Raw genomic sequence first — 26659 nt, 5'->3', positions numbered from 1 at the left:
CTTAACAAATGAGTATAACAACGTCGAAAAATATCACGCTATGAAAATGATGAATTTCATTGTAGCATATTCCAAAAATACCGCTCTTACAATAAACACGTCATTGCAGATTAAGTTACGACCTGAGGAGATGAGCGAGTACGCAGAAAATTGTTCTTAGAAATGATTGCGCAAGAGGTGATTTCTACGAGATTTTATACACGCAGTTAATCAGCTGATGTATCACAGCTCGCTGGATCCTGGAGAAATGACGCACATGTTTACAGTAAAAAAGAAGCAGATGATGAGGTTTCTGAATGGTTTGCTATCTACCTGCGTGGGACACAGGGACGGGCGACAGGATGCGATAAGGCAGCGTCTGGTCGATAAACGCTGCCTATATGTATATGTGTGCCGCCCTGAGCAGGACAGTTAGCTGCAGCTCTTGAGCGGTGTATAGTGTAATTACAATGGAAAGAGGTGAGTTTGACTTTATATGTATGCACCAAAAATTTAATACTCAGTTAGGGGAAAAGACAAATGTACTTTCGATATCATTCAAAACAAAGCTACATGGTGACGTATTTTAATCCATGTCCCTTCTACTTAAAAGCCCAAGTATTATGAATCCCAATTATTACGTCGAAATAACTATCTCTTATATTAAACAATGTTAAAATACGTAGTAAGGACAAATGTATTATACTTGCAGATACATAGAATTATCTTGAAAAGTTGATCTCAGTGTCGGATCAGGTTCTTTTCTTCCTGTATAACCTACTGAAAAAAAAAAATGTTGTCCTGGGTCGTTTAAATGGCAAGCCGATGGAATATCATCTTGCTTTTAACAAATGTCTTCTTTCATTTGCATTTTCTTGAAAAAAACAGTTTACCATCACCTATTCGACACTTTTCAAATGTATATTGCGTACTTTCCTTGAGAAATACGAAGAAGACAATCGATCAGAGAACAAGACGTACCAAACTCAGTACATGCTAACTCCATTATTTTGGTGTCTAACCAAACTCTGACCCGCTTGCCATAAAAAATACCTTATATATTACGACTCTAGTGTCTAGGACATTCAAGAACAGGGTACGCACAAATTAAAATTAACTTCACTGTCTTAACTGAACTATTTTTCCAGATTTAATGTGTATATTATCCTCTGAAAACAATTATTTAAGTGAACATTTGTAGGCCTAATGATTAATAACAAAGATAACAAATTTTGACAATATGAAAAATAGTATCTGCCTGTAGCTTTACAATAACGATTTCGCTATCGATAATTAAATTACAAAAATTATAAATGAAGATAGAAACTTTGTTTGCATGAGCATAACAATATTATCTCTTCTGAAAATTTGTTATTTGATCATTTGACAATTCTGACTACTAATTTCTGTAATACAAAATCTACATTGAAATGAATCGATGTGAATAATAAAAATATATTTACTAATAAATATTGCCCTGCTAATCAGATATTTTCCGACATATCTTCAGATGAGAAATACATAAAATTAACTCAAGTCTGGCCGCAATATAGATGGAATCGAATATTTCAGTTACCATGCGAAAGTTATAATGAGGCAAGGTTCATTAGAGTATTCACGAATTACGTAACACATTACTGCGAAAAGTGTGCGGTGTTACAATATACACATTGTATTTGAAAATTACAGGAGACGTAATGAAACACTAGGTACTGATATTATGATAGTTATGTACAATAGTAATTATATTTGAAAACTAAAATCCTTCGAAACGGAATAACAAAATACACTCCTGGAAATGGAAAAAAAGAACACATTGACACCGGTGTGTCAGACCCACCATACTTGCTCCGGACACTGCGAGAGGGCTGTACAAGCAATGATCACACGCACGGCACAGCGGACACACCAGGAACCGCGGTGTTGGCCGTCGAATGGCGCTAGCTGCGCAGCATTTGTGCACCGCCGCCGTCAGTGTCAGCCAGTTTGCCGTGGCATACGGAGCTCCATCGCAGTCTTTAACACTGGTAGCATGCCGCGACAGCGTGGACGTGAACAGTATGTGCAGTTGACGGACTTTGAGCGAGGGCGTATAGTGGGCATGCGGGAGGCCGGGTGGACGTACCGCCGAATTGCTCAACACGTGGGGCGTGAGGTCTCCACAGTACATCGATGTTGTCGCCAGTGGTCGGCGCAAGGTGCACGTGCCCGTCGACCTGGGACAGGACCGCAGCGACGCACGGATGCACGCCAAGACCGTAGGATCCTACGCAGTGCCGTAGGGGACCGCACCGCCACTTCCCAGCAAATTAGGGACACTGTTGCTCCTGGGGTATCGGCGAGGACCATTCGCAACCGTCTCCATGAAGCTGGGCTACGGTCCCGCACACCGTTAGGCCGTCTTCCGCTCACGCCCCAACATCGTGCAGCCCGCCTCCAGTGGTGTCGCGACAGGCGTGAATGGAGGGACGAATGGAGACGTGTCGTCTTCAGTGATGAGAGTCGCTTCTGCCTTGGTGCCAATGATGGTCGTATGCGTGTTGGCGCCGTGCAGGTTAGCGCCACAATCAGGAATGCATACGACCGAGGCACACAGAGCCAACACCCGGCATCATGGTGTGGGGAGCTATCTCCTACACTGGCCGTACACCTCTGGTGATCGTCGAGGGGACACTGAATAGTGCACGGTACATCCAAACCGTCATCGAACCCATCGTTCTACCATTCCTAGACCGGCAAGGGAACTTGCTGTTCCAACAGGACAATGCACGTCCGCATGTATCCCGTGCCACCCAACGTGCTCTAGAAGGTGTAAGTCAACTACCCTGGCCAGCAAGATCATCGGATCTGTCCCCCATTGAGCATGTTTGGGACTAGATGAAGCGTCGTCTCACGCGGTCTACACGTCCAGCACGAACGCTGGTCCAACTGAGGCGCCAGGTGGAAATGGCATGGCAAGCCGTTCCACAGGACTACATCCAGCATCTCTACGATCGTCTCCATGGGAGAATAGCAGCCTGCATTGCTGCGAAAGGTGGATATACACTGTACTAGTGCCGACATTGTGCATGCTCTGATGCCTGTGTCTATGTGCCTGTGGTTCTGTCAGTGTGATCATGTGATGTATCTGACCCCAGGAATGTGCCAATAAAGTTTCCCCTTCCTGGGACAATGAATTCACGGTGTTCTTATTTCAATTTCCAGGAGTGTATATTAAACTTCTATTAGAGGCGTGGCCAGAGATGGAACTGTGAAGCGTGTTCTAACGTTCAATACTCTGCCTCATCATGTCATTATATGGAGAGCTGAAAATTATTATTCTGATAATTTAGAATGTTATACATGATTCTCTGTATGAGGGTAAGTGGTGAAATGGTCAGGAAATTTGTAGTGAGGAAGCACTACACACAGAAATATTTACGGCTATGTAGGGAGTTATGTGAAAGTGGAAAATGGAAAGACAGATCGGTTCCAGTGACCCAGTGGTGTGAAACAGGACACTGCACTGTCTCCTCTCCTCTTCATTGTTGTCATAGACAACATAATGACTAAGGTAGTAGAAAAAATACTGCATAAGATAAGAAGAAAGCAATGGTGTTCGCGGATAACTTGATCTGGGAAAAGGGAGGAGGAGATTCGGGAACAGCTGGACGCTAGGGAAGAAACTGAGATACAGTATGGAATGAAATGAAAAGTAAACAAAGACGACAACAACGAATAAATAGTGACCAAGTAGCGGAATACGAATCGGAGTTGAACAATTGAAGAAGGTGGAAATTGTCAAATACTTGGGAAGGGTGACTGAGGATTGTGGAAGAAATCACAAAGAGATCCGTGAACGTGGGAGGCAGGAAGAAGCACTCGTGTGATGTGTTACGAGAGTGGTTTGGTACAAAGCCGTCCCATAAAGAAGTTATTATATGCCAATACTGGCCAATTCATACATGAGTAATGAAGAAACGAGATGTAAGCAGTTTGCATGTATGTGAAGTGAAGTTCCTCAGGAGTAGGATAGGAGTAACAAGGAGGGTATAAGAAGAGGAATGAATGGTTAAGGGAAATAGTGAAAGGGGAACTCTCGCAGAATGGACAGGCTAAGATGACATAGGCATTTACAGAGAATGCAGACAACAGGGTACATGAAATGCGATACGAAGGAAAACCGAAAGGAACAGGGATAGACGGTTGAATGGTGTGGAGGAGTGTGGTAGAAAAAGCGAAGAGTACTGGAGCAGAGTGAACAAGGAAAAATGGTGAGAAAACAGGACTACATGGCGAGTCTTATGTTCCAAAGAGAATGAGCCTGCGGTTGGAAACCGTTGACGATGAACATGATGATGAGGTACTACGCGGCAAACGAGAGTGGCGAGTGCGTGTGTTTCTAGTATTTCAGAATCCTACTAAATTTCATCCGGCTTATGCATCCTTCTAGTTTTTTCATTACGCCATGTTTCTTCGTTCCACATTGCTTATACCGATATTTTGCTTTTGTTTCTTTATGTTTCCTCCATCAAGTCCATTGCTATTGCAGATCGCTATCTGAATTATTCAGTTATTGTTCTTGTTTGTATAGCTCTTGTTCCAATTCTTTTTCGTAAGAGTAGTGTCTACATGTTCATATTTTCATCATTTTAGATTTATTTTAATTTGTACATGTATTACGTTAACCTGTCTGTTGAACTTGATTATGAAAAGACTGCTTGACTGGTTGCAATAGAACAGCTAGTGGCTCCAATCTAAAATCAGCGCACAAATAACTGTAAAATGAAACAGATAATAACTGCCTAATATCTAGACACTTCGTGCCTGTAAACTCTGACTACAAAGTAGTGTGACATACAGTGGTGAGTGATCGTGTTTTGCCCTCGCCGTGTTTCAGTGGCTTGGCTGGCAGTGCTGCTGCTGTTTATGGTGGTGACGTCAGCACTCGCTGACCTCCAGACTCGGTACGACGAGCAGAGCAACCGCCTCTTGATCACTACGAGAAAGGGTGAGTGCTCAGGCAGCCACCATTCTACTGGTCGGCTGCCGCATACGAATAGAGTGTAAGCGACGGTAATTGTGGATGTGGTATTCGTGGAGCCGATTTTGAAATTCATGGATACCTTGCAGTTGATAACTCTAAGCATCTGTTTTCTATTAGAATATGTGAAAACTGAAATCCAGTCTAGTGATGTGCGTCTCTAACGAACAATAAACAGAAAGAACTCTACACAAGAATTTAGGAGCGTATCCTGTGACGCGTAGAAGAAGCTACCAATCGTGTAGTACCTATTTACGAAGTCGAATGTACTAAATCATTTTTTGGAACCATTGTGCAAAATAAATCTGTCCTACCACGTTTGGAAGTCAAATAATCTGCATCTGGGCTAAATTACTTGCTTACTGAGAATCAGATCTAACAGAATGTTCAAAGATGTCTCTAAGCACTACGGGACTTAATATCTGAGGTCATCAGTCCCCTAGACTTAGAACTACAGAAACCCAACTAACCTAAGGACATCATACACATCCATGACCGAGGCAGGATTCGAACCTGCGATCATAGAAGCAGAGCGGTTGCGGACTGAAGCGCCTAGACTCGCTCTAACAAACTGTATTACAAACGCTAGCTATATGGGGATTGAACCTCTCACATTATAGTTGTAGAGCATCGGGGAATAAAATGTCAGTGAAAGTGTTTTCCTAAGAGACTGAAATTCCTTTCCTGCTCAGTTAGATGTACTAACAAGCATCATATTTACATAAACTGATTTTACTGGTTAACTTGTTAAAATGAAATAATATTTATCACGATGCGTCATCAGCGTAGGTGGTTTCTATCGCGTTATGATTCAAAAGAATATATCAGTGGAACTTTAACGTAATGAGTATACACTGGGACGTCTATGGATTAACTGTGGGGAGTACACACAATCTTGCCAAGTACTTTTGAAAACGTTTTTCAAAAAACTGTCTTCAGGAGCTGGTTCGGTAGTCCACACGCAGTGGAAGTATCTTAGACCTCGTAGCTACAAACGAGCCGGACCTTATCAGTGGCGTCAGTATGCACGATATGCAGACCGAGATTAGTGATAATTATGTCATCATAGCGACTATGGTGACGATAGTTAATGAATCAGTCAAGAAGGCGAAAAGTGTGTTTCTGCTTTAAAGAGCAATAAGGAGTTGCTGGCATCTCACTTAGGCAATGAACTGACATTACATACTTCCAAAATGATGAAGGTAGAGGAATTATGGACAAAGTTTAAACAGATCGTAAATCATGCCGAGGAGAACCGTGCGCCTAGTAAGTAGGTTAAGAAGGGATACTACCCAGAATGGTTTAACAACGAAATTCAGAAAATACTGAGAATGCAAAGGCTGTTGTACTCTCGGTTCAAAAGAGAACACACTGTGCTGACAAGCAAAGGTTAGTCGATACGAGGGTCTGTGAAAAGGTGTATGTGCGAAACATACACCTACCATCGTCATACTTTAGCGAATAATTTGGCCGAGAACGCAATAAAATCCTTGCTCTACGTAAAATCGCTAAGCATGTTAAAGGTTTTCATCAATTCACTTGTTGATCAATCTGGTGTGGCAATTGAAAATAGCGCAACGAGGGTCGAAGTTTTAAATTTCGCGTTTAAGAAATCGTTCACACAGGTGAATGGTACAAACACACCGTCATATGAACCTCGAACATACTCCCGTATGACGACACGGTAATAAGCATTCGAACCGTAGAGAAACAAAGGGGATGAAAAAAAGTAATTCGGCTGGCGCGAATAGAACTCCACCTTACGAAGTGTACACAACGGCATTGGCAGGTAACCCCTGTTTATAAAAGGTCAAAAGAATGGATCCGCAAAATTACACACCAATATCATCGGTCTGCTGCAAAATTCTTGAGCACAATCTCAGTTTGAATATAACAAATTATCTTGAGACCTAGAACCTTAAGTCCACGAAGAATCGCTGGAGCAAAACTCAGTTTGTCCTTTTCTCACGTGATAGATCTTGAAAAATATAGATGAGTGGCCACAGGCAGGCTCCATATATGTAGCTTCACGAATAGCATTTGTCATGGTACCGCACTGCTGACTATTAAAAAAGATATGAGCATATGGAATAGATTTCCAGATATGTCAGTGTCTCGAAGACTTAGTAAGTAATAGAATCAAATACGTTATCCTCGACGGGCTCAACAGAGACAAGGGTATTGTCAAATGTGATAAGATCGTTATTATTTTCTATATACATAAATGATATGGCTCACAGGGTTACAAAAATCTGCGGTTGTTTGCTGATGATGTTCTGGTGTGCGGTAAGATGTCGAAGATGTGTGACTGTATGAGGATACAAGATGACTTAGACCAAATGTTTAGTTGGTGTGATGAATAACAGCTGACTGTAGAAAAATGTAAGTTAATGCGGATAGGAAAAACAAACCCGTTATGTTAGATTACAGAGTAAGTAATTTACTGTTTGACACAGTGACGTCGTTTAAATATGTGGGCGTAACACTGTAAAGCGATACGAAACAAAGCGAGCATATGGGGATTGTGGTAGGGAAGACGAATGTTCTACTTCTGTTTATTGCGAGAATTTAGGAAGGTGTGGTTCATCTGTAAACGCATATAGGACCCTAGCTCGACCTATTCTTCAATAGTGCTCGAATATTTGGGGTCCGCACCAGGCGAGACTAAAGGAAGACACCGCAGCAATTCAGAGGCGGGAACCAAGCGAGGTGGCGCAGTGGTTAGCACACTGGACTCGTATACGGGAGGACGACGCTTCAATCCCGTGTCCGACCATCCTGATTTAGGTTTTCCGTGATTTTCCTAAAAATCACTCCAGGCAAATGCCGGGATGGTTCCTTTGAAGGGCACGGCCGACTTCCTTCTCCATCTTCCCCAATACGATGAGACAGATGACCTCGCCTCCTCCGCCAAAAAACCCCAAATCAGAAGCGGGCTGCTTAGTGTCATATTAGCTTTTTCTAATGATACAGTTTCAACACAGTTCCGTGTAGTAAGCATCCTTGTTCTCTGTGACGTCGTAGTAACCACTAAGGTAATTAAATATTGCTTTTATTGATTATTGATTATTCATTTCCACGATGAGGTGTAAATATACTCCGCAACTGACAATAGTTGAAGGTGTGGCCTTTTGAAGGCAAATGTAAATATCACAATATTAAATCTCATCCACTTCTGCTCTACGATTTTTACACTATATCGCTGAATCCCGGAGACTCCATTCTGAATTTATATGACTGTGCTCTGGATTAGTTTAACTTAAAGTAATTTTTATAATAACTACTTCCCTATACATTTCATTCCAAAAGCCCTACAAGCTAGTAGACTACAAGCTAGTTGACGTGTCCTTAGACCAGAACTTTATTATTATGACGTTCATTCTTCTCTTACTACATACTGATCAAATTCTCAACATTTGCCAAGGAATATCTGTGTGAGAGTGGTACACAGTATAATTCGTCCCACGGATGGTGATTTAAAAAGGTGTCACTGAACCATAATTTGCTTTTTTTGCGAGGTACGATGGTTTCTCATTTATTTAATAGTATTTCGTCGAACAAAAGAAAAAAAAATTGCCTGGTCTCAGCTCTAATCTAAGTGATTTGTGGGTTCTAAAATTTTATTTCTTTTAATGCAAGTCATTAAGTTGTGCATTTCAGCAAGAAATTTTAGACTGAGTTTCCTACAACAGTTATTTTTGTATATGTTTCACTAGATTTCGCAAAATCTACAAATAGCATAAATCTACAACGTATATGATGAAATATAATTAAACTTTATTGCATAATCAACAAAAACAATAACTCTTATTACTCAAATAGTTGCTGTAGAAAATTGTGAAATGCAGAAGCAACAAATGTTGGCTACGTGTTGAAATGCTAATATATTAGACATTAAAAAATTACGTGTGAGGATTCCTTGAGCCGATCTAAACAAACTCACGTTAAGTTCACTAATTGCATTAGGGTTCTTGCCTCTCTGACAACAATGATTCATTGATTTAACATGCGAAATGAAAATGCGTGTTTCTTGCTAGCATCATGTTTCATAGCACGTTTTGCAAACATTGTCTGCGCACAGCATATTAGAAAGGACAAAGTTACTGATTCATCTGCTTCGTGCTTTCTAAACATGCGAAATGAAAATGCGTGTTTCTTGCTAGCATCATGTTTCATAGCACGTTTTGCAAACATTGTCTGCGCACAGCATATTAGAAAGGACAAAGTTACTGATTCATCTGCTTCGTGCTTTCTAAAGGTGCGTTAAGCATTCATCTCTCTTTTTGACTTACAGTTCATGGAACGCAGATGGCTGCACGGATGCGCTACAAAAATCTTTATTTCTGTGAAAAAAATCGCAATATAATTTCAGGAAATTCGTTCATCTCGTGAAAGTGAAACGAAGCAAACTGAACGATTTCATTTCCCACTTCTTCTAACAGTAAAATTATCTCACAGCTTTCACCAAACAGATTTTCTGTAAACCAGTTCTCTGAGGCTGTGTCTATGCAAATGTTTCAGGTGGGCAGGACACCGAAGTTGCCTACGTGACAGTTGAAGACGCAACGGGTGCTCGCAGATCCCGCTGCAACAGTCAGAGTCGACAAGAATGCCTCCCATTAATAGAGGCTAAACGTTCTTATCAGCGGCAAGGTGTGCATGTCATTTGCGTCTCCACAAAGACCACAACTACCAGCCCCAACAGTGTTTTCCGGACCTGTATCAACCATCTGGGCAGTCATATCTATGGAGGACTCGAGCAGTACAACCAGAAATGGCCCATAGAGGACAATGTGTACAGCGATTACTCGTACGTCAGCAAACAGCAAGACAACGTCGGCGTGGCAGAGCGTTACTGGCTCTTCTCCGATGGCCGGTACGTTTACATTCCTCAACATGTGCCTCTTTTTATCGATCAGAATACAAACACGTCAGAGGATGCATTATGTTTCACTTCCAAGAACAAGGCACCTTACCCAGTTGATCGTTCAGAGAGTGTGATGGAGATGACAATCTGCAAATACGAAAATGCAAGGGTAGCACACGAGAACGCCATCGCAGATAGCCTAGGCAAACCCGTAAACATTCCAGACGAGCGCATGACCACACATCCCATATGGTCGACGTGGGCGCGCTACAAGAGAGACATCAACGACACGACAGTGAGGCAGTTCGCCAATGAGATAGTCGAACACGGCTTCAACAACAGCCAGATTGAGATAGACGACAAGTGGGAGACTTGCTACGGCAGCCTCACGTTCGACCCCGCCAAGTTCCCTGACGTCAGAGCGCTCGTGGACGACCTGCACGCAATGGGGTTCCGTGTCACGCTGTGGGTGCACCCGTTCATCAACTCTGACTGCGAACCGTATTACTCGAGGGCGCTTGAGAAAGGCTGGTTCGTCAGAGACTCCGAGGGGAGCACCAACACCAGCTGGTGGAACGGTGAGGGCGGCATCGTCAACTTTAACAACCTTACAACTAAAGGCCAATGGGCGTGCCTGCACTGGGTAAGTATCGCTGATGCTATCCAGCAGCATGTCGTTTATTTTACAAATTATGGTGCGGATGTGCTAAATATAGTGAGCATAACAATTAAAGATTACGTTAGCAAGTGTCCCGTGGTGCAGAAGTCGTCATCTTGGTATGTGGAATCGTGTAAACTGTCAGGAAGGAATTTAACACATTAGCCGGCAGCGGGCATTGATTTACATCAATAGGGTATGTTGAAACTTTGTGCCAGACTGGGATTCGAACCTGGGCCTCCAGCTTAATTGACAGATGCCCCGACCACTATGACACGTGGATTCATTGGACGCAAGAATCAGATGGACTACCCTAGCACGATTCCCGTCAGACCCAAATTATCAAGTTACATTACACACTACTGAAGCAGTGAGCCTTGTCGTTAGCCTCATTACATCTCGACGATTCCGGTAAGAATTCGACCTTGGTGTGCACCTGCACTGAAGGCATCATTGACCGTCTCAGCCTTAATTATGTAAATGTGATGTCTGTTCTTTCACATACGTCCCACGGTCATTCGTCGTCTTTGCCTCAGTTAGACATATGTAGTTCCTTTTTCTTCGTACATCTCCGAAGTGATGGACACCACATACACATAATTTAGGTGAAGACGGTCAGTAATCCCTTCAGCGCGGGTACACTCCAAGCTCGAAGCAGCGCGATCTCGCGAGTAAAGAGGCTAATGAGTGACGACATGAGTAGCGTCTGGTATGAGTTGATAATTTGGGTCTGACGGGAACTGTGGTAGGGTGCTTCATTAGGCGGTTGTGATCACTGTAGTGGTCAGAGCATCTGCCTAGTAAATATGACACCCAGGGTCGAATATTGGTCTGGCACAAATTTTCAACTGGCCCCGTTCATATAAATCAATGCCCATTGTCAGCTAATGTCTTTAATTCTCTTGTGTTCTGATTCACAGTTGATGTTGGATCAAAATGGTCTCTGTACTTTTGGACAGATCTGAAAGAACAGATACCACATGTATTCAGTTTATACTGATTTGTAAAGTAGTCGTGTTCTGGTTGACTACTTAAAATGTATACTAGTACACAAAATTTTGAAAACACAGCCCTCAGTCGCGAACACAATTAATTTGTAACCTAGGTTTCGGTGTCACAAGGGACACCTTCTTCGGACAAAACTAAATGTTACAGCATAACGTATCAAAAATACGAAAGCTGCGGTCATTCCTGACAGCGTCAGATAGTCAGAATTAAAATAAAATGCAACAGAGGTGCAAGCCACTAGGGGCTGACTTGTGTCCTCTGCTACAGTCAACAAAATTTTATTATTTTAATTTTGTTTATTATTTATTATTTAATTCTGACTATCTGACGCTGTCATGTATGACCCCAGCTTTCGTACTTTTGGTACGTTATGCTGTTACATTTAGTTTTAATTATGTCCGAAGAACGTGTCCCTTGTGACACCGAAACCTAGGTTACAAATTAATTGTGTTCGCGACTGAGGGCTGTGTTTTTCAAAATTTTGTATTATACAACAGTCGCTGACTGACAGCCATGTTAGAAACCTTAAGTATACTAGTATATCGTGCAGTTTCAAACTTTATACTTTTCTACAGTGGGTTATTAATCTTAAATGTTCCCCATAATCTAAACACATATCTGGGTCAAGAATATTTCACATCCACTCTTTGCTGTCTGAAACGCATTGTTGTCCTCTAACTAGATATTATATTAATGTGAGATGTCTATATATTTTTTTCACAGAAGATTATTATTAGAAATTTCTCTACAGAACAGGGTCTTTAATACACGCCAGTAAGATTTTGCTCAAGTTAAAAAATCAACTAAGACATTTGTTACAACCACTGTACATGCCTCCAGCATTAGGATAGTATAGGTCAGGCAGAGAAATAGGCCTAATACTCATTAATTCTCAAACACTTATTTAACGTAGTGGATTGTGTAGAACCTACAGTTAAAGTATGTTACAGGAAAGTAATATGTATATATGACACAAAAAACTGATAATTACGGATAACGAGGTTAATGGAAATCATCTAGATTTCATATGATTTTCTTACGTAATCAATGTGATAACAAATGTGTCAGTTCGTATGCATTAACTTTGCACTGACCTCCATCTGTGTGAATTTCCATTTCTTTAGGTGACCTTTTAATCATCCAAACAGAATTACATCAGATTTTTGAACCTCCATGCAAACAAAATTTGTCCTCCAACTAATCCGCATCATGCTGTAGGATTTCCTCCTAAACGCCAGATGTATACACATAGTCGTATGTTTTACATATCTGATAATCTTCAACTCTACAGAACTGTCGTCGATTTGAGTCATAATTTTCTGTCTACACAGGGTGGTCAGAAACAGTCCGAAAAGCTTGTAAGGGTGTTTCAGGTTAGTTTGTGCCGAGACGTAATTGTTAAGGGAAATAAGTTCGATACGCTGCGTCGTGTCCGAGTTAAATAGCGTTGGAGTTAACCAGTCAGGTCGTTTCGCGAACAAATTCAAGTGGCCCGCAAGAGACGCTCTCGCGAAACGTGTTCTTCGAGTGGTTTCCTAAAACCGAAAAAGAGAAGGATGAAACGTAAATGTCGTGTGACTAGGGCCTCCCGTCGGGTAGACCGTTCTCCTGATGCAAGTCTTTCTATTTGAAGCCACTTCGGAGACTTGTTTTTCGATGGAGTTAAAATGTTGAATGATTAGGACAACACAACACCCAGTCCCTGAGCGGAGAAAATGTGCGACCTAGCCGGGAATCAAACCCAGGCCCTTAGTGTTGACGTTCTGTCACGCTGACAACTCAGCTACCGGGGGCAGATGTAAATATTGCACCCGAGTTAAAAGCTGAGGTGTATCCTGTGGTTTCATGTACGCTATGAGAACAAGTGACACGAATTTCATCTGGTGGTCTGGTTGAGTATGTGCGACCAACGGCCTGATTGGCTAACTTAAATGATTATTAACACGGTGCAACTTTTAAAGACCGTTTCTGACCACCTTGCACTAGAACGTTATGTGTCATAACCTTATCTACATTTTTACGGTCACAAATACCTTCCAGAAACTTAAGAGTGAGACGGGAATAGACTCGTTCAAGTTCGACGCCGGCGAGACCAGCTGGCTACCACAGCCTCCCGTACTGAGGCCACAGAAGATGAACCCGGTGCAGTACTCTATGGACTACGTGCAGACCGCCGCCCAGTTCGGGTCGATGGTAGAGGTTCGCGTCGGCCAACACAGCCAGCAGTTTCCGTACTACGTCCGCATGCTAGACAAGGACAGCAGGTGGGGCTCCGACAACGGCCTGGCTTCGCTGGTGACGACGCTGCTGCAGATGAACATGGTGGGCTACCCCTTCGTCCTGCCAGACATGGTGGGCGGCAACGGCTACGGTAGTGATGTCCTCACCAAGGAGCTCTTCATACGCTGGCTGCAGGCCACCGTATTCATGCCGGCCATTCAGTTCTCGTACGCGCCCTGGGACTTCGACGACGAGGTACGTAGCACTATATGTACAAATCTGCAAGTTCTCTTTCTCAATGACTGGTTAAAAATGGTTTGCATTAGTTTTAGTATCCACAGCTAAGGCTTTCTAAACTTTTTAATCACGAAATCTGGCTGAAATGTGTGAATGTCGCTGAAAATCTTGTCTTCAGTTGTCAGTGTAGGATAACATTATTGTTAGCACCGTAATTGATGTATACTCCGACGTAGGAGGTACGAGGGGACTTCGGAAAGTAACTTACCAGTTAGTGTGGCAGGCGAAATAGCCGTTATTGAACGCTGCACCATAATTCGAAGTGATACAGGTGCATTACTCTATTCTTCTGCATACTCATCAATTCTTCGTAGTAAGAACAGTCGGAGCATTAAACCAGTCGTTCAGTCTGTCGACGGTTAAAGTATGTTCCAATGGAATCAGAGTCATTTGTAATCCACAGATTTTATTCCAGTTTGCCGAGCAGATGGAAATCACATGGTGCAAGATCTATGTTCCCCAAGGCACATGCCTGTGTGGCACTACTCACAATACTTCCACACTTTCACTACTGCCGGACTCGACATTGCATTTTCTCAGTACACCGCTAGAATTTAGCGGTGTGTCTGTGTGTAATTTAAACGTATTGCACTCAACGATCCTATAGTCCCACGCACTTCAACTTTGGGGTACGTTTACATTTTCTACGGCACTTCAGCCACACACTGGGATGCACGCGTTTTCGTAATTGCAGCACAACTGTATCTGCAGGGATTCCAGAAAACGTACCTTCTTCAGAAAATGTGCCTCCCTTGCTGTACATTTATCTTACAAGGAAACCTCCCCATCGCATCCCCCTCAGATTTAATTATAAGTTGGCACAGTGGATAGGCCTTGAAAAACTGAACACAGATCAATCGATAAAACAAGTAAGAAATTGTGTGGAACTATGAAAAAAATAAGCAAAATAGTCCATCCGTAATATAGGCAACATCAAGGACAATGTGAGTTCAGCAGGGCCGTGGTCCCGTGGTTAGCGTGAGCAGCTCCTCAAGCCTTCCCTCGAGTGAAAATTTTACATAATTTATTTTCGCAAAGTTATTATCAGTCCGATCGTTCACTGACGTCTCTGTTCACTGTAATAAGTTTAGTGTCTGTGTTTTGCGACCGCTCCGCAAAACCGTGCGATTAGTAGACGAAAGGACGTTCCTCTCCAATGGGAACCGAAACATTTGATCGCAAGGTCATAGATCAACCGATTCCTCCACAGGAAAACACGTCTGATATATTCCATACGACACTGGTGACGGCGCATCGGACGGACGGACTGACAGATAATAATTGTCTGAAAATAAAAAATAAAACTAATCACTCGAGGGAAGACCTGAACCAAGTATCTTTGTTTCCGCAGCTGGTCACGCTAACCACGGGACCACGGCGCTCCTGAGCTCACATTGTCCTTGATGCTGCCTATCTTGCACATGGACTACTCAGTTTGTATATTTTGCTTACTTTTTCATAGTTCCACACAACTTCTTCCTGTCTTCTCGATTGATCTGTGTTCAGTTTTTCAAGGCCTATCCACTGTGCCAACTTATAACTAAATCTGAGGGGGGTGGGATGGGTAGGTTCCCTTGTTAGTTTGGGATGTCACATGTAACTTACGTAATGGAGTCCTTACATAAATAAAGAAACAGACTGGTTTCATACATATAACTGGCTCTCTCATATCATCGGTAGGAATTGTATTTATATATGCTGCTAACAAGGAATATCATAAACATTACCGTAAAGGTAATTTGTGAGAATGTGTGTTCGAGAAGACTAATGGAACCTTTTCAGTCGTGGCAATTGCGAATGTTATTAAGCGTTAATGTCTTTCGTGAACGTCGGTTTCTGTGATGAATTCAGACCAACCAGAATGCGTACATGAAAAATTTCAGCCTTCAAATAAATTATCCTCTCAACAGAAATAAGTAGCAAGTCAGATAAGTGGGTACATCACCGATCACCGACAGATAGTCCAAAACAAACCGACGATGTCTTCACCCGAGCTTAGGGTGGACCACAAACTGAAACAAACTTCAGCTGCCTCGACACCATAGCAATTTATACTGCTGCAGTCTGGAAGTCATTATCCATCTCTGCATAATCACGTTTTTATTTCACAAATCTGAAATCATACTTGATGTCTCCCTGCACCATGACACCACGTCTGTGTCTCTCGACTCTTACGATATTGTAGTGCCTGTGTTATTCCGAATTAGGGTGCAATGTTCCTTCTTACGTGCATGCGTGTCCGAAAGAACAGGCACTGCCGTGACTACAGCCGTTATGAAACACATGAAATGTATCCGCAGCTGTTTTACGGAATGATAATGCAAATTTGTGATGGACCGCGACTCGAACCCGGATATCCCGCTTCTCACGAGCGGTCACCTTACCGTTTAGCTACCCGAGCACGAATCATTACCAGACTCAAGCTACCATCGTCAACTGTACAAATCCATTGTGTATATTCCTGTACAGGCGAGACATTTTAATTGACAGTCATGTGCCGAATGTCAATGGATAAATATTGTATTACAGTCCTGAGTTGTTCAGAAGTGCGGCACTACAGTATCGTATTTATCCGCTGACATCGCGCAATTGACTTTCAGTGAAAATATCTCTCCTGTACGGGTGTATACACAGAGGATGTACGATTACAGGTTGTAGACACATGGTTGAGGACATATGGAAGTCTATGTCTGTCTGTGAGTTGTGCTCAGATAGCCACACGGTAAGGCAACTGCTCGCATAAAGCAGAAAAGCGGAGTTCGAGTCCCAGTCCACCATACATTTTCATTGTCTCATTCCAGTATACAGCTGATGGTTCTTCAGGTTCGTATGTGTGAGTACGTTTCATGTGACTCTAAATACTGTAGTTTGTTTTTAAAATCATGTTCACTGCTGGATGAATAGACTGTTGGAATGGAATCTGCGTGAGGATAAAGTGAAAGACAGCGAACTAGTTTCAGAAATAAAAGGTTTAGTCAAACCCCTATATGGTCTAGTGGCTGAAAACGCATGGGACAGTAATTCTATATTTCAGCTGAAGTTAGTCTCTGACTGTTGCTGCAGGATGACACACGGTGACGTACGGAGTCCGTTATATACTCTGATGTTAGGCACAGGTGTGATGAGGTTCTGATGTACTTGGTGTACAATAAGGTAAACATTTGTTATGGTGATCAATTGTGGTCAACCGCAACCTTCATGACGAGTATACATCCCGTCACATTTCCATACAGTGCAGTACAGACCGTGAAATCCAAGTGGCTCAACAGCGCGGATGTTGCACGGATCGGTCAGCCAGGCAAACGCTCCTTGCAAAGTTTGTCAGGCCCTGATAATAATTTGTCCATATTCTTCATGCTGATCACTCGACATAGTTGATAGTGGTCACCCGCTTTATGTAGCCCCCCCCCCCCCCCCCAAGCCTAATAACATCTATAAACGTGAACAATACTAAAGCGATTCTGTGGCTTTTCTACCTGTCGCGTAAAATTGTAATTCTGATCATTTACATACCAGCTGATAGTGTGTAGGTGTATGAGGTTACATTGACAACCAACCATGTATTCTGAGGGTTTCACTTTTTTGTCAGTTGGCGTACTTATGCAATTGTATAGGATATGTAGTGCATGTTTGTGGTACCATTACTAACTTGGTAAATAATACTGTATGTTCTCAACGATTATGTTCGTTGCTATGTGATGGTAATCATCTTGGGGGCATTAGACTCTGTTTGCAGCAGAATGCTACATTGGTAGGACACAGGAAACTCAAAATTCAACACCGTATCGATGACGAGAGCGCCAACTCAGAATTTGGAAGAAAATCAGACATGTTCTTTGAAAGGTAGCGTCTCAGAATTTGCGTGGACCATTTGAGGGAACCACAGAAATGCATACCTAGATTGCTCGACCGGTGCCTGATTTTCTGACTTGTTGAATACGACTCCACTGAGAGACCACTGTGGCACATGACCAAGTACGTTGTTAGAGATCTCCAAAACTGGATAGTAGATGGAGTTGAATTGGCCCTGTCAGAGTAAAAGTCAAATAATAAGAAAACCAGGAATTGTTAATTGTTGTTAGTCAATTTTTACGTATATTTTGTGTGTATATCTCAGTTAATGTAATGGGAGAAGATTTAGCCATAAAACAGTTTGCACTTCCCGGTCGCCCAGTATTTTCCCCATAAGAACTGTACTCATGTTTACTCTGTGGGTGAACTGTGTAGTGTGGATGCTGTTGCAGACGGTGGAACTGAGCCGACAGCTGGCGGACTTGCACGCCCGCTACGGCCCGCGCATCGTGGAGCTGATGCGGAAGGCGGTGCAGGACGGCAGCCCCGTCAACCCTCCAATCTGGTGGGTCGACCCCACCGACGAAACGGCCCTCGGCATAAACTCTGGTATGTCGGGCGAGGCTTCCCTCTCACATTGTGTGTGTGTGTGTGTGTGTGTGTGTGTGTGTGTTTCCTGGGCATCTGTGTACAGCCTACTGCTACCCTTCCCACCCTCATGTCCGTACTGTGCCATTTGTAAACTACCATGACTCCTTGATTTGTTTGAATGTATATTGTGAATATGGAGAAACTTCAAGGAAACACTTAAAAAACATACACAGCTTTCACAATGTTTTCTGTTTTTGTGGTCTTCAGTCCAGAGACTGGTTTGATGCAGCTGTCCATAATACTCTATCGTGTGCAAGCTTCTTCATCTCCCAGTACCTACTGCAACCTACATACTTGTGAATCTGATTAGTGTATTCATCTCTTGGTCTCCCTCTACGATTTTTACCCTCCACGCTGCCCTCCTGTACTAAATTGGTGATCCCTTGATGCCTAAGAATATGATCTACCAACCGATCCCTTCTTCTAGTGAAGTTGTGCCACAAACTTCTCTTCTCTCCAATTCTATTCAAAACATCCTCATTAGTTATGTGATCTACCCACCTAATCTTCAACATTCTTCTGTAGCACCACATTTCGAAAGCTTCTATTCTCTTCTTGTCCAAACTATTTATCGTCCATGTTTCTCTTCCGTACGTGGCTACACTTCATACAAATACTTTCAGAAATGACTTCCTGACACTTAAATCTATACTCGATGTTAACAAATTTCTCTTCTTCAGAAACGCTTTCCTTGCCATTGCCAGTCAACATTTTATATCCTCTCTACTTCGACCATCATCAATTATTTTGCTTCCCAAATAGCATAACTCCTTTACTACTTTAAGTGTCTCATTTCCTAATCTAATTCCCTCAGCATCACCCGACTTAATTCGACTACATTCTATTATACTCGTTTTGCTTTTGTTGATGTTCATCTTATATCCTCCTTTCAGGACGCTGTCCATTCCGTTCAACTCCTCTTCCAAGTCCTTTGCTGTCTCTGACAGAATTACAATGTTATCGGCGAACCTCAAAGTTTTTATTTCTTCTGCGTGAATTTTAATACCTACTCCGAATTCTTCTTTTGTTTCCTTTACTGCTTCCTCAATATACAGATTGAATAACATCGGGGAGAGGCTACAACCCTATCTCATCCCCTTCCCAACCACTGCTTCCCTTTAATGTCTCTCGACTCATATAACTGCCATCTGGTTTCTGTACAAATTGTAAATAGCCTTTCGCTCCCTGTATTTTACCCCTGCCACCTCCACAATTTGAAAGAGAGTATTCCAGTCAACGTTGTTAAAAGCTTTTTCTAAGTCTACAAATGCTAGAAACGTAGGTTTGCCTTTTCTTAACCTACCTTCTAAGATATATAGCTATAAAAAATTAACTGAAACGGTAATGGTACCAGTATCAATATGTTAACAGATGATTATTTTTCTGAATTTTCTTTTAGAATATTTACACTAAAAGGCTGCGTCAGTCCATTTGGCACAAAGTACAGAAAGTACAGGTGTATCTTGTGAAATGAAGCTAGAGGCTAGAAACTTATTAAATGTGTGCGAAAGGCAATGAATGCATTTCCTTCCTTTTTATCAGTTTCTGTCTGAAGGCTCTGGTCCCCTACCGGCCTCACTAACAGTAGCATTTGTTGAAATATTCAACAAGCAATTTGAGAAATGAAATTTTATTTCTTTGCCGATTTAAGGGACTTAGAGCCCTTTTTCGGAAGGCTGTACAGGAAAATATTCTACAAGTAAGTACAAGCTAGATAAGAATATTAAAATTTAAGAAAGAGAGGTTTAAAAATTTAAATAGGAAGACAGTATACACTTAGAGTTATCATATTATTAGTGAGTGTTAAAAATAAGCAGGTGTATGCAGTATATTGCCGTTGTCCTAAAATCATACAAAAACAGAAACTAACACAATCATAAAGTGCGTTAAAGCATATAGAGCGCAAATGTCAATCTGAGTGTATGTACAAATATGATACAAAGATACCCAACAACCAGTGCAGACATCATGCCAAAACTGGAGCTAATCAGCTAAGGTCATGCATATCTTGAATTTGTTCTCAGGGCGGGAGTTGAGATTGAAAGTAAAGTACTATAAAAGAATAATACAAAAATCTTAGACAAGTATTATTGCCATAAAACATAAACGAAAATGTGTGGATAACTAGTGTATTAAGTAATATATAAAATCCTAGTGATAAATAAAATACGTAAATACAAATGACATGTGCCGCTGTGGATGGGGAGTTACGGAATACACCTTTGAAACAATTGTCGTGAGGTGACTAACGTGCTAGCCGGGAAACTATCGGTATAAATGACGTACAAACTTAACCGTTACGCTGGAAGCTTTAATTGGAGTAAGTGGACAAACAGTTATTAATATGTAGTCCATATGACAGTCGTATTTCTTAGGACTACAGCAACATGCTGCATATATCTGTTTATTTTATCGCTAATACTGCGATAATTCTGTAAATTATCTTTAATTTGTAAACTTTAATTTCTTAAATTTTAATGTTCTTACTATCCTTAACTGTACTTATTTGTGGTATGTTTTTCTGTACAATCATGTGAAGAACGGCACGAAGTGCATGAAATCGGTAAAGAAAGAAATTTATTTTTTCAAACTGGTTGCTGATTTTTCAACAAATATTGTTGTGGAAGATGGATAAAGTACTGAGCTATAGTAGCCCATCTCTAACCATAATGGCCGACAAGTCTTAAATTTTTACTAACTTTTGATTGGGTGGTCTGTTCGTTACCTTTATGTGCAGCGAGTGGTCAAGATCTGTCTCCTGCAAGATTAACACTAAAATATGAGGTGACTAAGGATCCTCTGGAGAGGACATCTATACTGCACTTGACTGTCAGCTCTTTTGTTGTTGATGGGATGTGTATGTATGTGAGTAATACGCAGTTCTTAGCGTTGGGACGTCTACATCTCAGATCTGTCTAGTGTTTGAATATGTCTAGTTGCTTTCGGAACTCAGAGTAAGCAAAACCAGTGACCATGGGGTGTATATATAGAGGGCTGTGAGCAATAAATGGTTCAGCGTGTATTTGTATTGTGTCTGTTTCACGAAAGTCGGGTCGAATCACCATCTTCTCCATTCAAAGAATGTCTGAACTACCCAAACGTGTTTTATTGTACACCATCACTATGAACTTCATTAATTCTGCTACTTTGTACATTAATCGTCTGTAGTGGAGCGTGTGCCTTTCAGAAGGCGTCTCAGAATGTTAAAAGATTGGTATGCTATATGTCAAAGCTATATTGTGTGTGTGTATGAAATCTTATGGGACTTAACTGCTAAGGTCATCATTTGTTGTACTTTTCTCCATAATTGTCATCCTGATAAAATCGTTCTAAAATTAAAAAAATATAATTCTGAAAATCCTGGCGTGACATGAAACATGGATCTAGTTAGGTTCGTGGGACACACACCTCCCGCTTTATCGATTTTCAAAATCGGGAAGCTTAAAATCTTTTCGCAGAGGAAGTGTGTTATTTATCATAAAGGGAAACAGTTTTCGACCTTTTATTTCTCAAACATATGCAAGATAAATTTTCATCGTGAAAGGGCTAAAAGAGCTTTTAGGGCAAAGAAATCAGATGGAACAAACACAAATCAATACACTGGACTCACATTCGGGAGGACGACGGTTCAATCCCGTCTTCAGCCATCATGATTTAGGTTTTCCGTGATTTCCCTAAATCGTTTCAGGCAAATGCCGGGATGGTTCCTTTGAAAGGCCACGGCCGATTTCCTTCCCAATCCTTCCCTAAACCGAGCTTGCGCTCCGTCTCTAATGACCTCGTTGTCGACGGGACGTTAAACACTAACAACCACCACCACAAATCAATATGTAATTTCTACGCTTGAGCAACTATCTAAGAAGTACGTAGGACGCGCAAAGGAGCTGCACAGAAGATCCAAGTCCTAAGAGAAGCAAAGTTGCTACTGGTGCTGACTATGGAGAGCGGAGACGCGAGATTGTAAAGCTCTGCGTCGGAAATCGGCCATTATAGTTTCGGCGTCCGTGTCACTGACAGCAAGAGACAACTGTTCAAGAACACACTGGGTTTTGTAAGCTAGGACCTCTGTTCTCCTAATCTCTTGCGTTGAGGACAGTCAGCCAATCCCTCGTGATGGGTTTCTGAGAGTATCGTAGAATTAGCCGAAGTGTGATCGTCTCTCTCCGTGTGTGGACACGAGTGGGCATTCACTGGCCTATTTGGCACAGATAATAGTAACAATGGTCGCCTGTATGGCATTTGGGAGAACTGGGCTTAGCGATGCTACTTCTAAATTGCTGCAGTGCTTGCCGCTCTCCTCAAAGACCCTCATTCAAAATTCTCACGCATAACGTACACACTGGTTTATGAATTCGCACGAGGGCGACAAAGCAGCCACTAGCTTAACAGCAGGTCAGGTACAAACGTGTTACCATCCACCTGAACTTGACCGTCACAGGCTCCTCTTGTAGGATACCCTTTATGTTCAGTGTCACCGGCTATGCCATCGACGTAGTGAGTTCTGATGAGGGGGTTGTAACCCAGAGGAGTTGCATCTGCATTTAGACTAGATGTACAATGCGTAGGTAGACGTTTATTTTCTTAGAAAATGGAATACTCTCGCCATTAACTATAACCAGTTCGCAGCATCACTTGTATCCGTTGTTGGGATAATTACTTGTACATGTATTGTGCTACAGTAATTCGTTGCACTGCGTTCAGTACGTCGAAGAAGGTTCTTCATTTCACTTCCGGCCACTGTTCCTCCGGAAACCTTCCGACTATTCTTTGTTATTAGTAGTATCAGACAGAAGTCCTCGTATTTGTGCTGCGCTGACTGATTACTTTCATCATGTCTGTACACTTCGCATTATAACATTTTTGTACCACGTCAGCGCTGAATACCAAATACACTAGACAGTTGGTCCAAAAGATTTATCTTGGACATGCCTGAATGAGAAGACCCGCCACTCGTTTCCTTAATGCTACGCGATATCTGTACTAAGCATATGCACATTTGATTGGTAACATGACAAATTCTATTACCTTCATACAACTCTTTTGGGAATACTGTGTTCGTTTCTATGTTCTTGTCTATTGAGAATGGCCCACGTCACTATACCTTAACGCATGCGCGTTTGTATTTAGAAAATACCAAGTTCTCCATTTGATGCTTGTAATCCAGTTGCTTATTTTCAAAAATCATGAACAAAGTTTGGTGCGTTACACATATTTTAGCAAAACAGAATATTTTCTGACCCGAAAGGATAGAGTTACGAAATTTTGAAGTTCAATTTCAGCACAAAACAGATTTAGTATCATGTCAGTGAGATCGTATATCATTTTCATAGATATGTTCAACGCAGAGAATTGTCACAATTCTTGAATACCAGAACACTGAACATTAAAAGAAGAACCTATAAAAACTAGAAGCGTTATAGTATCGTATTAGAGCGATTGTAGAGTGGAGTGTATAGCTAATCTTTACACTGAGAGAGAGTCAGACGTACCCAAATAACTTACTATAGAATAACGGTTAGTGAAGGAAATAAAACGTTACCAAGGAACTAGGCCTTAAGCAGTTTGCACAATGGGAACGTTGACAATAACGAACAGCAGTATGAACCACAGAATCAGTTCCTATCGGTAACAAAATAGTAAAGATATTGTTAGTACAATTCAAATTAAATCAACATAAACTTCTGATTTGTGGGTAGATTTAGTTTTATGTGCCTCGGTCAATTATATCACATGAAAGAATACCATATTTGCCATATATTTTGGTCCATCCTCGTTCATCATAAGTTCACCTTCATTAACCACTGTTCCATTTTGCCCTCCTGTCGTTAACGGTATTTGTTGTGTTGGCAGAAGAGCCAACACCGTGTTACGAGAGGAGGCCGAAACGCACGCGTTTTAGCTCACGCAGGCTGGAGTGAGGACGAAAGAACTATACTGACGTGAGGTCTGGAACATGACAAGGAATTAGAGTTCATAAAGCGGACGTAGCTAGTTTGATACTTAACTTTAATCCATTAATGATGAACGTCGCTCTTGACGGTACATGATTCACAATATTATCTGTTCAGAATAGTATCTGAATATGGCGCCTTGCTAGGTCGTAGCAAATGACGTAGGTGAAGGCTATGCTAAAATGTCTTCTCGGAAAATTAGAGCGTATGTAGACAGTGAACCATCGCTAGCAAAGTCGGCTGTACAACGGGGACGAGTGCTAGGGAGTCTTTCTAGACTTGATCCGCCGTGTGGCGGCGCTCGGTCTGCAATCAATGATAGTGGCGATACGCGGGTCCGACGTATACTAACGGACCGCGGCCGATTTAAAGGCTATCACCTAGCAAGTGTGGCGTCTGGCAGTGACACAACAGTTTGAATTCGGTTGCAAAGTGTAGGTGGTTAAGGTGTATGTAGGATTATATCGAGATTCAATGTTATTCAGTCAAATACCATTAATGGGGATAATAAGGCCATTTCGAAGACGTATAATGTTAAAACTGTAATTATAGAGAGAGATATCACACGTCCTGGAATCCCTTAAAGATGACCTCAAATAGCTGAAATTAGTTAGCACCGAAGTAACACAGTGGAAAGTAATGGAAATTGGTGACTAGGTCAGAATTGCTGGTGGCGAAATAAGTGTTCAGGGCATAGAGAATTCATTGTGATTTCATTAACAGTGGGGTTTACCAAAGATGTGGGAATACGCAGACATTTGTGAAATGTGCCTTGTCTTCCGTGCAGAGTTCCTGCTGGGAGAGGACCTGTTGGTGGCGCCGGTACTGGAGGAGGGCGCCATCAGCCGCGACATCTACCTGCCGACGGGCAACTGGACCGACGAGGTTGACCCGGAACACCCCATCATAGAGGGACCCATCTGGCTCACCAACTACTCGGCCCCGCTCAGCGTCCTGCCATACTTCACCAGAGTCCCTAATTCTTGAGCATTACGCTTCACAATTGTCAACTGCCTTTGGGATCTGAAATAAAGTCTTATTACGCAATCTGGAAATATTGTTGTGAATTTATTCACCAACTTACCTTGACGGGCAGACCCTCATCATAGCTTTGATTACCTCACTCTGCAACAGTTCCCAGTTCGGTCTCATGTAGAGTAATCAGTATGTGTTATAAAAGTAAGTGTACAATATGTGTGACTCTAAATCTCAGAATCGAATTCCGGTCAATCAAGAGAGTTATTTGGTCTGGTAGCCTTCTATACCCCAACCGTGTGCTTTTCTAGATATAAGGGCTGGGAAGTTTCACATACTAGAAATTCCTGGAACATACCAGAATATTATAGATTATTCGAGAGCATCCCAGAACACAGGATAGTATTTGAGAGCGTTCCGCAACATTCCAGAATGTTCTGGAATGTTTCGTAATGATCCATGATGTTCTGGAACGTTCGGGAATAGTCTGGAGCGTTTATGAAGATTTCAGAATGCTTGGGAACATCCCAGATCATTGTGGAACATTCCAGAATCCTCTAAAATGTTGTGCAATGTTCTGGAACATTGTAGATCATTCGAAGCCTTTTTAGTATGATCTGGAATTCGCCACTGGTGGAGCCTTCCCCTTGCAGGGGTATAGAAATCTCCGCTTATACCCTCAGGAGATTTTCGACAAACACTTCCAGTTATCCCCAGGTCAACACCAGCACGCTTACAAAAATCACATCCTTGCCCACACATTCAGCTACTGCGACTAATAAAAAATATGTGAGTTGAACTATCGAAAGAAGAAACAACAGCACATTTTGCTCGAAAACGATCATAAATAGGCACAGGAACATATCCTTCTAATCAGACGACTGACCTCATTAAATCCAACAGTGATTTCTGCAACATAGCTACTGCTCAAAACGAAATCACGACCAAATGTATCCAAAAATTTTCACAACTACTCTAATGCGGACTCGCTATTTCAAACGACAATTTTGGCAAACTAAAAATAATTTGTTGACGATATCCACTTTAATATTCAAAAGATAATTCCCGGTGGAGTGAGAATATAAAAATCGATCGACAAGATGGTTAATAACGAAGAAAGTGTGAACTTCCCTACAGAATTTCTAAACTCCTTGCAAGTACCCCGAATGCCATTACACTGCCTACTCAGAAATCTCAACTCATCAAAGCTATGTAACGGAACAAGGATGTTCGTCAAA

General features: G+C 41.9%; 1 protein-coding gene across 1 annotated transcript; it reads left to right on the top strand.

The window, feature by feature from the left end:
- The first annotated feature begins 407 nt into the window (after positions 1–407).
- On the top strand, positions 408–25501 carry LOC126281682 (myogenesis-regulating glycosidase-like). Its single transcript, XM_049980848.1, has 6 exons — positions 408–459; positions 4859–4969; positions 9524–10512; positions 13576–14010; positions 18297–18453; positions 25234–25501. The coding sequence occupies exons 1-6, from the start codon at positions 450–452 to the stop codon at positions 25431–25433; spliced, it is 1902 nt and encodes a 633-aa protein (XP_049836805.1). The 5' UTR covers positions 408–449; the 3' UTR covers positions 25434–25501.
- The last annotated feature ends 1158 nt before the right edge of the window (positions 25502–26659 follow it).

The sequence above is a fragment of the Schistocerca gregaria genome, chromosome 7 (genome assembly GCF_023897955.1).
Source record: "Schistocerca gregaria isolate iqSchGreg1 chromosome 7, iqSchGreg1.2, whole genome shotgun sequence".
In the NCBI taxonomy this organism is placed as follows: Eukaryota; Metazoa; Arthropoda; class Insecta; order Orthoptera; family Acrididae; genus Schistocerca; species Schistocerca gregaria.
Note: the sequence above shows the minus strand (reverse complement) of the source record. Positions and strands in the feature narration are given on the sequence as shown.